This window comes from Bubalus kerabau, chromosome 20 (genome assembly GCF_029407905.1).
Source record: "Bubalus kerabau isolate K-KA32 ecotype Philippines breed swamp buffalo chromosome 20, PCC_UOA_SB_1v2, whole genome shotgun sequence".
NCBI classification, from domain to species: domain Eukaryota; kingdom Metazoa; phylum Chordata; class Mammalia; order Artiodactyla; family Bovidae; genus Bubalus; species Bubalus kerabau.
The window spans coordinates 61,137,790-61,150,582 of record NC_073643.1 but is presented as its reverse complement, the minus strand read 5'-3'; the positions used below and the strand labels follow the sequence as shown (position 1 = coordinate 61,150,582).

Below are 12,793 nucleotides of genomic sequence, written 5' to 3'. Positions count from 1 at the left end.
CCGGGGCCACGCCAGCCTTTCCTGAGACACCGTGGGCTGTGCTTGGGACACCCCCTGAGGGGCGCCCGCCCCCGGGGCCACGCCAGTCTTTCCTGAGACACCGTGGGCTGTGCTTGGGACACCCCCTGAGGGGCGCCCGCCCCCGGGGCCACGCCAGCCTTTTCTGAGACACCGTGGGCTAGGCGTGTGCAGGCTCTGCAGCCCTGCTTGCCCAGGAGGCAGGAACAGGGCTCCTGCAGAGAGCAAGGGCCTGCAGTCTACCAGACCCGCCTGAAATCCTGGCTGGAATTTTATCCTCCTGAGCCTCAGTTTCCTCATCTGTAAGATGGGTCTTTTGTGAGGGCTTTTTTCTTCCCAACTTTTTAAAATAACTTGATCCATAGGGAAAAGCGGAAAGAAAAGTGTACTGAACACTCATGTTCCTCAGATTTCACACCTGTTGGCACCGCGTCACGCTTGCTGTGCATGTGCTGAGCCGTGCAGAGGAGGCACAGCAACCCCCGCGTGCCCGCTCACACCCCTGAGGACGGCGTCTCCCCACAGCCACCCTCACCTGGAAGGGCCCTTCCGGGGAGGAGGACCCAGCAGGACCGGGCCCAGCCCCGAGCATCACGTCCCCGGAGGAGCCCCGCACGGGGCCGTGGCCGGAGCAGGCAGGGGCAGCGTGGCTGACATCTGACATCACCTTTGAAAGGACTCGGAACATGAAGTTGCACGTAGCACATGCTCCCGACCGCGTGAAAGGGAAGTCTTGCAGAGAAAAGAAAGAAAAAGTGAGTGAGAGCGTGGCACTGGCAGGCTGCGCGAGGCTTCTGTCCTCTTTAGCTTTCTCCAGCACGCGGTCTTCACTGAACGGGCCTGGCGGGTGCGTCCACGACTCTGGGCCGAAGACATGGAGACCAGCTCAGACCCCTGCACTGAGCCTGGACCTGGGCCGTCCTCAGCCACAGCTCTAGGGTCACGGGGGCCCCAAAGTCACGGGAGGCAGCCCCTGCCGCCCCCAGGCCCCACCATCTAGAGGCCAGGGAGGCAGTGAGGTTCACGGGCTCCTCCTGCCTGGAAGGATGAGTCACCCTTCGCTGGACTGCAGACGGCCTGGACCCGAGGGCAGGGCCCATGTGGGCCCCGAGCCCCAGCTCTGGGGCCGCGCTGTCAGGGAAGGCAGGCGGGCTGCCCCTGGACGGTGGGTGGCGCAGGGGGCTGGGGGCTCGGTGAGAGCCTTGGGAGGGAAGTGGGCTCACTCCAGGGGGGCCCCTGTGCGTGTTTGAGCAGAGGTGGTCAGGGTCTGTGGTGTGTGGGGGTGGTGCTGCAGGGAGCCTGCACACTCCTCGGGGAGCCTCACCTGGGCCCAAAGTAGCTGCGTCAAGGCAGCAATCCTGAGGTGCGGGGACCCCCCAGGAGGATCCCCGGGCGGTCAGCAGCCTCCCACCGGGTCCTGTCCCCAGCCGGCCGAGGACACTCCATAAAGCAGCTTGGCAGAGAGAAAGGAGGGCTGCAGAGAAGTGAGGGCGAGAGCTGAGGCTTCAGAAAATCCCTGTAAAGTGAAAACAAACCGTCCGTCTCTCCCTGGCGTCTCACCAGACAGGCCTGTGGGGACGGCCGTGCAGAGGCCTGGTCCCGAGCCGGCCCCACGCCGCCCTCTCCGGAGCATCCTGACCGGGGGGGACGTGTCACTGAGCGCTGGGAGCCCTTGGGGTGCGTCTTCCCCCCAGAAGAATGGCCCGCCTCGTCCCTCTTTGGCCAGTGAAGCACTTCTAAGCGATTGTAAAAATTATATGAACCCCATCGAAGAACTGTTACAACAATGTTTATACCCAGTATTTGAAACAAAGACAATGATATTATAAATAATTGTAGATGATGAAGATAGGCAAGAAAAAATAACATCATTAAAAGAATTTTACAAGACGGACCGTTCACAGAGATGGATGGAGTAACACAATACAGTAAAAATATCTGCAGTAACATGAACACGGCCCCGCGGACAGAAACCATCTGCTGGCCCCTCACCCGGCCGGGCCCCCGGTCATCCCCGCGGGCCGCGCCAGGGTTCCCTGTGCCCCGGGGGCCTATGCCCAGCAGGCCAGGGCCGCTTGGGAGGCCATCCAGCAGCGCGAGAGCCGGGGCTGAGGGCTGTCCTCTCCCGGTCCTGCCACCGGCCAAGGCCAGCCCGTCCGTGTACCCACGGCACCCGATGCTTCCTCGATGCAGAGCTGTGTCTCTGGGGTCGGGAGCGAGTCCATGGCCTCTGGGTGCCTCAGGCAGTGTGCGGTAGCAGAGCCGCAGGCCCGGGCAGCAGCCCGCTCCCTCCTCGTCCACAGTGGACAGACAGCCCCCAGCAGAGCCGCAGGCCCGGGCGGCAGCCCGCTCCCTCCTCGTCCACAGCGGGCGGACGGCCCCCAGCAGAGCGCAGGCCCGGGCGGCAGCCCACTCCCTCCTCGTCCACAGCGGACGGACGGCCCCCAGCAGAGCGCAGCCCTGCACCCCTTTCGCCTTTAACCAATGTTTGATGTTCTTAAAAAAAAGGTTTTTTTTAACCGTGGAAAAACTTTGGCCACAGAGAAGAGACTCCCCCGAAACCAGCGAGATGCTTGAGCCCTGCCCCCGCCCCGACCGGGAGCCCCCCCCCCGCCATGCGCCCCTGTGCCGCCTCCGGTGGCCGTGCCCCTGGCACAGGCAGCATTGCCAAGGTTTCTGTGGCTCCGGCCTGGGCCTCGCGGGTGGGACCCACATGATGCTGCATCCCCGGGGGGTGCTCGCCAACCCGCCCGCCCGCCACCCATCTGAGCACAGGTGGGCGTTTCCCGGGGGGCCCTGCGGCCAGCTGGCCTGGTCCCCACCTCGTGGAGGATGCGGTTGGTGGGCTCTGGAGCCGCGCAGCTCAGCCCTAAGTGTCAGGCTCTGCGGAAAGACCAGGGCAAGGGGCAAAGGGACACCCCAGCGTTCAAGCGGAGACTGGGCTGCTGTTAGCTGTGCCCCATCTCTGCCGCCAGCCCCTTCCTGTCTATAACGGGGCTCAGAGCACCTTGGATCCTGGGGTGGGAGGAATGCGGGGCTCTCGTGGGGAAGCGCCGTCTCCACGCGAGCCGGCCCGTGATTCAGGGGTCAGCTCCAAGCAGAGGGGTCAGCGGGGCCTCGGTCCAAGAGCTCAGGATGGAGCTGCCACCAGAGCTGGGTGCGGCTGCTGTGGGCACCCCTAGCCACATCTCCTAAGGCCCGGCCCTGCACCCATCTCTTCCCCTGACCAGGCTCCTGGCCCCCGCTTCCCGGACCTGAAGAACAAGCCTGGCAGCCTTTGGCCTCCTGGTGGCCCTGGGCTGACCTTGAGGGAACCGTCCTCCCCACAGCCCACTGTGGGTCTGGGCCTTGCCTGCCAAGGGCAGAGCCTGCAGCCACCGGCGAGCCCACGGCTCTGGAGGAGGGCGCAAGCCTGACCGCTGCCCAGACCCTGGCTCAGGGCCCCTCCCCGCAGCCCCAGGCCCAGCGGAGCCCCAGCCGGCAGGAGCGGTGCGGGCTGCAGCACCAGGTGTGTCTGAGCCTGTGCGTCGCCCGTGTGTGCCCGTGTGAGTCCACGCTCCTGTGTGTGTCTGTGCCCGTGAGTGTGAGTCTGCCCTTGTGAGTGTGAGTCTGTGCCCATGTGAGTGTGTCTGTGCCCGTGAGTGTGAGTCTGTGCCCGTGTGAGTGTGTCTGTGCCCGTGAGTGTGAGTCTGCCCATGTGAGTGTGAGTCTGTGCCCGTGTGAGTGTGTCTGTGCCTGTGAGTGTGAGTCTGCCCTTGTGAGTGTGAGTCTGTGCCCGTGTGTGTGTGTCTGTGCCCGTGAGTGTGAGTCTGTGCCCGTGTGAGTGTGTCTGTGCCCGTGAGTGTGAGTCTGCCCATGTGAGTGTGAGTCTACCCATGTGAGTGTGTCTGTGCCCGTGAGTGCACTCGTGTGGTGGTGTTTTTTCATAGAAGGGGGGTGACTGAGAGGCCAGCTTCCTGACAGGGCAGTTGTAAAACATTCATAAAACTTTTATTGGACTTGCCACCCTTCCAGATAAATATTTTTCGATTTTATGGGCTTGTTTTAGGGCCCTAAGCTTAATCGTGGCTTTGTAGCTGCTTTAAAAAAAATTTAATTATTGTTTTGGCAAAGGGAGCCCCCGCCCCCACCCCAGCAAAGGCGGCAGCTCTCTGAGCTCACGAATTCCTGCCTGTCAACTCTTGCCCTCTCCCTGCGTGCCCTCGCGGCGTGCCGGGGTGAGCCTGGACGCGGAGGACAGCGGGAGACGAAGACTCACTCCAGTCCCCACTGCCGCCCCGGCCTTGTGGGAGGGCGGGCGGTCCGGCCCACGGGAGGACGGGCTCGGGGTCCCGCTGGGCACCTGCCGCCCCCGTGGAGCCGCCTGCCGGGCTCACACGTGTGGGTTTGCACAGCCCCTGGCTCCTTCCTGCCCCTCGCGGGCCGAGCTGTGCCCCATTGCCCCCCAGAGCTCAGAGTGCTGCCGAGCGCTGTGCGGCAGCTCCGTCCTCCCCACGGTGGCGATAGGCGTGTGCCCTAGAGGGGTCCACACACGCTGTGTGCATGCCAAGGGCAGAGCCCGGCTCCGTATGCGGTCACGCGTGCCCGGTGGGCCCCAGCGGGGCTGATGGGGTGTGCCCGTCCATACTCCATGCTTTGTGCTGGACGCGGCCCTGAGTGCTCTGTGTCCCGTGAGCTCCCGTGGGCCTCGTAGTTCAGAGATGCCGTGGAGGCTGTCTCGTGCTTCCGGGCCGCCATTTTTCCTTCCTGTCTCTGCTGAGGACACGAGCCCCAGGAAGGAGCCCCAGATGCCTGTGTCTGTGCACAGACGGGGCCACTGCGCCCGCGCAGGCTGGGGGCCTTCTTGGAGGCGGTGGCACCGCGCTTCGCTTGAAGGGGGCGGGGGGCGGCCTGGGGAGGGCTGTCCCAGGCGGAAGCGCCCAGAATACGGGGGTCGAGGGGACGCTGGGTGTGGCGTGGGCCACCTTCTGGGGGCAGGATTGGAGGTGACTGAGGGTCCTGGCTCCAGGAGGAAGGGCTGACCCAGGCTGGGGGGGCGGAGAGAGGGACAAAGATCAGGCCAGATGCGGTGGCTGAGCAGGTGACGTGAGGGCGGGGGAGCCAGGACGCGCTGACGGCCAGGCGTCACTGCGCCGTGCCAGGCGCCCGGGGTCAGGGACCCTCGCGGCCACAAGGCCGATGGCTGTCAGAGCCATGCCGTGGGGACGCAGTGACCGTGCCACCAGCCTTGGAGGGCACGCTGGGGCGCCCCCAACACCTGCCTCCCCTGGGCCTGCGAGAGCCAGCCACGGAGGGTGGACCCCAGAGCCCCTGTGTCTGGGCAGGAGTGTGGAGGGACCCAGCTGTCACCCCCGAGCCCCTGTGGCAGTCCGGACTGCAGCCCACCTGCCCGCGTTGGAGCCGAGGCCGATACGTGATCAGACCGCCACCCTTGGGCCCTGGAGCCGACCGCCCCAGCCTCTGTTGCCCCTTCGTTACCCCGGATGAGGCTTTTTCCCGACTCGTAAAAATGACAGTTTTAATACGTGGAATTTTTTTTTTTTTTTTTTAAGAAAACCAATATGAAGAAGACTTTTATTGTCAATAAGCTCTACCTTTTAAACCAGTTATCATAGTTTCTGCTTTAGGTATTTTAATTGAAGATTAACTGCCGTTAGAGAGTGTATGCATTTAGGGAGGGAGTGAGTGTCTGGAGGATTCAGATTCAGCTTTCTTGCCGATGGGGACTGTGTCGGTGGGGCCACCGGGTCCCAGGCCCGCACCCACCAGCCTCGGGGGGCTGTGGGTGGAGGAGGCCCCGCAGGAGGGTCAGTGACCAGCGTGGGCTCCTGGAGGCAGGGCCGGCGGGTGTGTACCCCTAGCTGGCTCGTCCCGACCCAGGAGCCCCCCACTCAGAGCCGGGGGGAGGCCAGCGCGTGGCCGCCAGGAGCTGCCCAGGCCTCCGCAGCAGTGGCCCTGCCTCCGGGGCCTGCTGTTGGAGGCGTGTGTGCACAGCGTGTGCGCGTGTGTGTTCTCTGCAGACCAGCCTGCTCTAGGACTTGTGTGTGTGTCGGCGGGGTGGGGGTGCTGGGCGGGGGTAAGAGGGGCTGTGCAGGGTGGGGGGCGAGGAGGAGGCCTGGCAGGAGTGAAGCCGTGGGTGCGGGCACACAGGTGTGTAGGAGACGCTGGCAAGGCCGGGCTGGAGAGCTTGGACGCCGGCCCAAGGAGCGGCTGAGGATTGCTGAGAGGGGCGCGTGGGTCTTTGTTCTGGAAGGATCTTTGGCTGCCGACCCATGGGCAGATCAGAGAGGGAGCTGGCCCGAGAGCCTGGAGGCTCCTGCCAGGAGGCTGGTCCCAGGCCTGCTCTGCCCGCACTGGGGCACCCACCACCGCTGCAGGGTCGAGGCCCGCCGGGGGTTCCAGGCCGAAGCCCGGGAACAGCCCTGTCACGCCTGCCCTGGCCAAGAGCAGCGGGAGCCGACGCTGGTGCTGCGGGGTCCCCGGGCGCCCAGCAGCCCCGCACCGGCTGTGCCCCCGTTGCACGCGACCTCGGGTGCCTCTGCCCAGGCCACCCCCGCGACCCACCCTCTGTCTGATGCTCGCAGCCAAGTCATTTCCTACTTCAGAATGGTTTTCTTTTTCACCTTAAAACAAAGTCCTTCCTTCCGCACGGCACCCTGCTTTCCCTCCCCACACACCCCTGGTCGCCAAAGCCTTAGCTACATTGTAATTTCAATTTACACAGTGTGGGGAAGATTTCTGCAAAGGGTCCTTTTTTGTTTTTGAAGAATTCATCATTGCTGCTAAGAAGCTTAATATAAATTAAAGGAGGAATTAGGCAACATTAAGACATCAAAATAGGGGTGCAGACGCCCACTGCCTCGCCTCCGCCCATTAAAGGGCCGTGAGGACCCATGGAGCGCGGGAGCCTCAGACGGGCCCGTTGCCGCTGCCGCCTCTCAGATTCCCTTTGTTGTAGGGACGGCGGAGCACACGTCTGATAAAAGCCTAATCACCTTATCTTTTTAAAGCAAATTGCATCTTTGTTTACATACGGGGTCCATAGCAGGACGGGGAAGGAGGGAAACTGGGCCCCCTCTGCCCAGCCCGCCAAGCTCGAGGCTGGGAGCATGTGAGCAGCCTGGCCTCCTGGAGGAGGCGTTCCATCCAAAGTCACCATCCCCCGAGTTCGGCAGGAGTGGAGTCAGGGTGCCAGTCCTCAGGCGGCCCTGCCCGCCCGCCCAGCGCCGAGCTCGCTCCTCCCATGCTCCACCACCCATCTGGCTGCCCGTCCTCCTTGGCCCCGGCCAGCCTGGGCCCAGTCTAAGCTGCCTCAGCCACATCCGCCCCGTTCTGAGTGGGGCTCTGGCTGAACTCACGGTCCCCGTGTCCCTCTGAGCTCCCCAGCCCCCGTCACCCCACGATGCGACTTCCACAAAGCGACCCCCACCCCCGGCCTGCCACAGCGTCTCAGCTCTGCCCAGAGCTGCTTGCCCCGGGAATGGCTGGACTTGGGCCGGCCAAGGGGGGCCACTGCGGGGGCCGTTGACCCGAGCCTTTTGCAGGGCTCCGTTCCCACTGGAGGGTGCGGGCCGCCCACCCGCGTGGAGGCCCCTCGCCCAGGCTGGCCCCTGACATGAAAGCCACGCCAGCAGCTGGAGGCAGTTTGGCGGCTTTGATGGCCGTGTCGGGGCGGCACCCGCGGCCCGGCCTTGGGAAACAGCACGGCTACATTCTTCCCTGATTACTGAGCCCGGCCTGGCCAGCGGCCTCCAGCCCATTGTGCCTTTGTGTGGGGCTGGCGCTCGGTGAGAAAGGCCAGCCCGGCCCTGGGAGAGTGTCCCCAGGGGGAGCCGCGGGGAGCAGCGTCGCCCCCAGGGTCACGCCCACCGCCCCCAGGCCACTGGACGGGGGTGGGGCAGGCCGCTGGGCTCCGAGAGTCCCCAGGTTTAGGGAGAAGGGGCAGAGATGCCTGAGCCTGGGTTCAGGCGCTACAAGAGCCTGGAGCCTGGCGGCCCACCCTCCTGCCCCTGCCAGCCGGGTCACGGGCGGGCCACTTGCCCAGTAGGTGGCGTTTCCCGCTGGGTGGCCCCCGGTCTGTTGCCCTGAGCACCCAGGCGGGACCTCACCCACCCTCTGGTTTCATCCGACACACCCTCCTGCACCCACAGGCCAGACCCCCGTCCCCGCCCTCGCCCCTGACCGGCCGCTGGGGAGCTCCTGCCCGGGGGGTTCCGGGAGGCCCCAGCAGCCTGGCTGGGACGGTGGCTGAGGAGGAGTCAGCAGAGAGGGCAGGGCACGTGGCCAGACGCGGCGCCCTTGGTGTCGTGGCCGCGGGGCCACACTCAGGACCCAAGATGTGAAGGAGGGGAGAGGCGCCGTCACCCGCACAGAGGTCCACATGGCGGCCCCCGGTCAGCAGTCGCCCAGGGCAGTGGCCCCGGGGTGGCAGGCGGTGGGAAGGGCCACCAGAATTCAGCCTTGGCGGCTGAGACGCTCCCTGTCTGCCCGCGAGCCCGACTCGGGGGGCACCTTGCGGACACGGAGCCCGCGGTCCCCCCAGAGCCTTGGCTCCACAGCCCTACCAGCATGGGGCCAGACGCTTGCTGTCCCCAGGCGTCACACTCTCCCCAGGACCGGATGCTCAGATGCGGCCCTCAGCCCTTCCACGTGGCCGGTGCGCGGCACCAGGCCCCCGGGTCCCCCAAGTCCTTCCCGGGGGGTCCAGCCCACGGCACCGCCCCCGCTGGCCTGCAGGCCGCCCGCCCATCTTGCTGCTGCTTCCTGCCTGCCCCTTCTCAGACCCGAGCTCTGAGAACGTGCCCCCGGCGTCTTCCAGGCCAGGAGCACTGTGCGCAGGCTTCCGGGCGACCACCAACGCCCTGACCTGCCCTCCGTCCACGCCACTGGCCTCTCAGCCGAGGGGAAAGGCCACCATGAAACAAGGCGGCTCCCAGTAGCGTTGCCAGGAACCCCAACAGCCAGCTGCCCCAGCAGACGCTCTCTGCTGGTCGGCGTGCTGGGCTCGTGTCCAGGCCGCCCCGTAACGGAGCAGAGGGCAGCAAGAGACTCTGCATCCTCGCCAGCGCCTGGTAGACTCCCGGCTCTGCTGCTCCGGGCGACGCGAGGTGTGTGGGTAACAAGAGCCCTCGCAGCGAGATGACCGGCAGATTGGGGCACACCTGTCTCCCCGCCGGACGCCGATCCCAGGAGCCCCCTGCCTCTGCAGCCGTCAGACCTCGCGGCACTAGAGGGCCCAGGCACCCATGCCATCCGCCAGGCTTGGTGCCAGCCCCCGCCCTGCAGGAGGAGCCTGGAGGCAGAGGGCACCTGCCGGCCTGGCGCCTGCGGGAGGGCTGGCCCGGGGCCCTTCCCACGCCCCGCGCCCTGGCCCAGGGCCTGCGGTTCCACAACCCACTGCCCAGCAGGAGCCTGGATCCCCAGGGCAGTGGGCCCTTCGGCCACCCCGTCCCGGAGTCTTGTTGGCTGAGCACCCGGACCCCCGGGCGGTGGAGAGGCGGATGGAGCCCCTTTCCAGGGGCAGGGCCGCCCCGACCGAGTCTGCGGTCACGCCCGTCCCAGATGCCCCAGAGCTGCTCCTCGCACGGGTCCCCTGCTGCGCTGTTTCCCACAGTCTGCCTCGGGTGGACACCCCGCTCCTGGGTGACGGGCTGGGGGCGGCCGCCTGCATTCAGCCCCAGACGTGGCCCAGAGTTCACACACCCACCCAGCCCAGCCCCCTCAGGCCCCGCTCCCCACGGGCATGTGGGGTGGGGGGGGACAGGGGTCTTCCTGGTGTGACGCAGGGCTCCTCTCCTCGGGGAGCCAGCCAGCGCCCGGGCGGGGAGGGGAGGACCTCCCAGGCACCGGCACAGGTGGGGCAGGGGGCGCCCACCCCCACCCTGCAGGCTCCTGACACCCAGCCGGGGGTCTGTGGCTGATGGACCCCTCTGTGTGTGTTAGGAGTGAGTGCCTGTCCTGGGGCACAGCGGCCTGCCGGGACCCTTGCTGCCCAGAGCGGGAGGGCACAGCTCACTTCCACCAGGACCCCCGGCAGGGTTGTGGAGCTCACAGAAGGGGAGTGGCTGGTCCTGGGGTGCCCGCTGGTGCAGGGCTGGCCTGAGCCTCAGCCCATCCCCCCAGGGCTCCCGGGTAGGGTGGCCCCCACTGGAGGCCCACGAAGAGGCTGCCTCCTGCTGCCCCCAGGCAGGCTCCTTGTAAAGACAAATCCTGCAGAAAGGGGCCCTGGCGTTGGGGAGGGCAGGGCATCCGCGCGGAGGAACAGCATCAGCCATCATGAGCGCGCAAGGTCCCAGGACCGGCCGCGGGAACAGAGAGCAGTGGGCAGCAGGCGCCAGCAGGAAGCGAGTTCTGCCGTCGCTCAGCCAGCAGCGGAGACAGTGGGTCTGCACCCGGCCTGGGTGCTGAAAGGAGCCAGGGATCCGTGGGGCCGCCCTACCCTGCCTGGAGTCGGGGGACAGCGTCCGCCAACACCCAGGGAGGGGGCACCAGCCGGAGCTCACCGGCCCCTCCTTCCACCCTCCTACCCTCCGGGGTCCCTGGGCAGAACCGTGATGCCGCCCGCAGACTCACCCCGGGCCGGAGAGCATCTGGGGTCTCGGGTGAGAGTCAGATTGAGCGCCAGGGGCAGCGAGCCGTTCGCGGCAGGAGAGGACACGGCCAGCAAGCGCGGGGCTGCCCCAGGGGCCTGGGCACAGGGTGGGCACAGGCAGGGAGCTGGGAGCTGGTGGGAGCCTCGCTGAGCCCCAGGCCAGATGGGCTGGTGGCCAGACAAGTGTTGGGGGTGGTGCGGGGGCACAGGAGGGCCGGGCCCGGCCGGTAATTGGGGGGGTCCTGGCTCTATGGGGGAGCGGCGGGCCAGGCCAGTGCTGGGGGGTCCGGGCTCCATCTGGGGGGTCACTGCAGAGTCGGGGACCAGATGGAGTGACGGGCTCCTCCTCTGTGCCTCGCAGGTGGCCTGAGCCCCGAGTCCAAGAAGATCCTGACGTCCGCCCTCAAGAAGCGGGGCCGAGCCGGCCGGGGCGAGGCAGCCAAGCCAGAGGAGGCGGAGCAGCCGGAGCCCGCCCAGCCCGTGGGCCTCAGCCTGTCCTTCAAGCGCTACGTCTTCGACGCCCACAAGCGCATGGTCCAGTCTCCCTGAGTGCCCGTCGGCCCCCCAGACCCGGCCAGGCCTCAGTGCCAGACGTGCCTCCGCCTCCGGGTGCTCCCCAGAGGCCCTGGGGGGCTCTGTCCCCGCACCCCCGTGCCTCTCGCCAGAAGAGCCGTCTTGAAAGGCTCCAGGTGTCCCAGGTTGCCCAGTTGGCAGCCACAAATAAATGCCCATGGTGCCCACCTGCTGTGCTGGTCCTCTGCTTTCACGGGTGCCCCCTCCCTCCCAAGGCGAACGTCAGGAACTGCCGAGGCTCCTGATGGGCCTGGGGCCACGGGAGGGACCCAGACTCAGCACCCAGTGGGCTGAGGGTGTCCGTGGAGCGTCAGGCCCTTAGGCAGCCTGGGTGGCCCCGGGTCCCCTGGACCTTGAGGGAGCAGCCACGTCTGGGAGGGCACCTCCCGGAGGAGCACCCATGGGGATTGGAGCTGCAGGGGCCAGGCCAGTGCCACAGGGCAGGAGGCAGGCTGGGGGCTGCCCCCACACACCGGCACCAGGAGCTCCCAGGCTGGGCGCTGAGCCCCGCAGAGCCACTCAGAGACCCGCAGAGGCCCTCAGAGCCCCACAGAGCCCCCTCATGCCCCACAGAGCCCCGCAAAGCCCCTCAGGGCCCCGCAGAGGCCCTCAGAGCCCCCTCAGAATTCCTCAGAACCCCACAGAGCCCCCTCACGCCCCGCAGAGCCCCACAGAGCCCCCTCATGCTCCACAGAGCCCCGCAAAGCCCCACAGGGCCCTGCAGAGGCCCTCAGAGCCCCCTCAGAACTCAGAACCCCGCAAAGCCCCTCAGATCCCCACAGAGCCCCCCTAGAGCCCCGCAGATCCCCTGCAGAGCCACTCAGAGACCCGCAGAGCCCAACAGAGCCCCCTCTGAACCCCACAGAGCCCTCAGAGACCAACGGAGCCCCTCAGAGCCCAACAGAGCCCCAGCCTGGCTCCTCTGCCCCCTGCAGCCCAGCCGTCCCTGCAGACGCATCACAGGGCATCGAAGCATTTACAGACGTTTGCAGGGTGGGCAGATGCTCCAGTGACCCTGGCTTTGGCCTGCAGGTAGACGCAGAGGCCTCCCTTTTACCCTGGTAATCTGTGCATCATGCTATAATTTGCAAACACGGCATTAAAAGTAATACCAGGGACAGGTTGTGTTCAGGTGACTAGGGCCTGGTCAGCCCTGAGCCACAGCCCTAGGAGGGCAGGGTGCTGTGGACCCATGCGCACGGCCGTGCTGGGTGGGAGGTCCGCGTCCAGGACAGTAGCGGAGGGCCGGGCAGGCAGGGAGAGTCCAGACCCAGCCCCCACATCCCAGTCGGGAAGCCCCTGTGGAATGTCACCAACTCCCCACCACCGGCCAGACTCCGGAACCCGCTCCCATTCAGCCCCCATCCCTGCCTGCTGCCATCTCTCCAGGACGGGGTCCCCAAGGGGTGACTTCAGGGAGAGGCCCTGCGACCCTGGGTGGGAGGTGGACTCGGGCAGGGACGCTGAGCCACAGGGCGGGGGCCCCCGGCCACGGCGTGCAGCTCCAGAGCAGCGTGCCTGCCTGCATGGCCCGCGGCCCAGGAGGGGACGCTATCAGGCCTGGCATCGGTCGAAACCTGAGCGCCCCAGCCGCGTCGGCCGGGCACAGCC

The 12,793-nt window shown here is 66.6% G+C and overlaps 1 protein-coding gene across 1 annotated transcript in view; it reads left to right on the top strand.

Moving 5' to 3' along the window:
• The window catches only part of EEFSEC (eukaryotic elongation factor, selenocysteine-tRNA specific), a 110,676-nt gene extending 99,326 nt beyond the window's left edge, over window positions 1-11,350 (top strand). Inside the window, exon 7 of the mRNA XM_055557006.1 lies at window positions 10,971-11,350. Within this exon, the coding sequence (XP_055412981.1) occupies window positions 10,971-11,158 (188 nt within the window). The 3' untranslated portion in view covers window positions 11,159-11,350. The remainder of the gene's footprint in view (window positions 1-10,970) is intronic.
• Window positions 11,351-12,793: the final 1,443 nt, after the last annotated feature.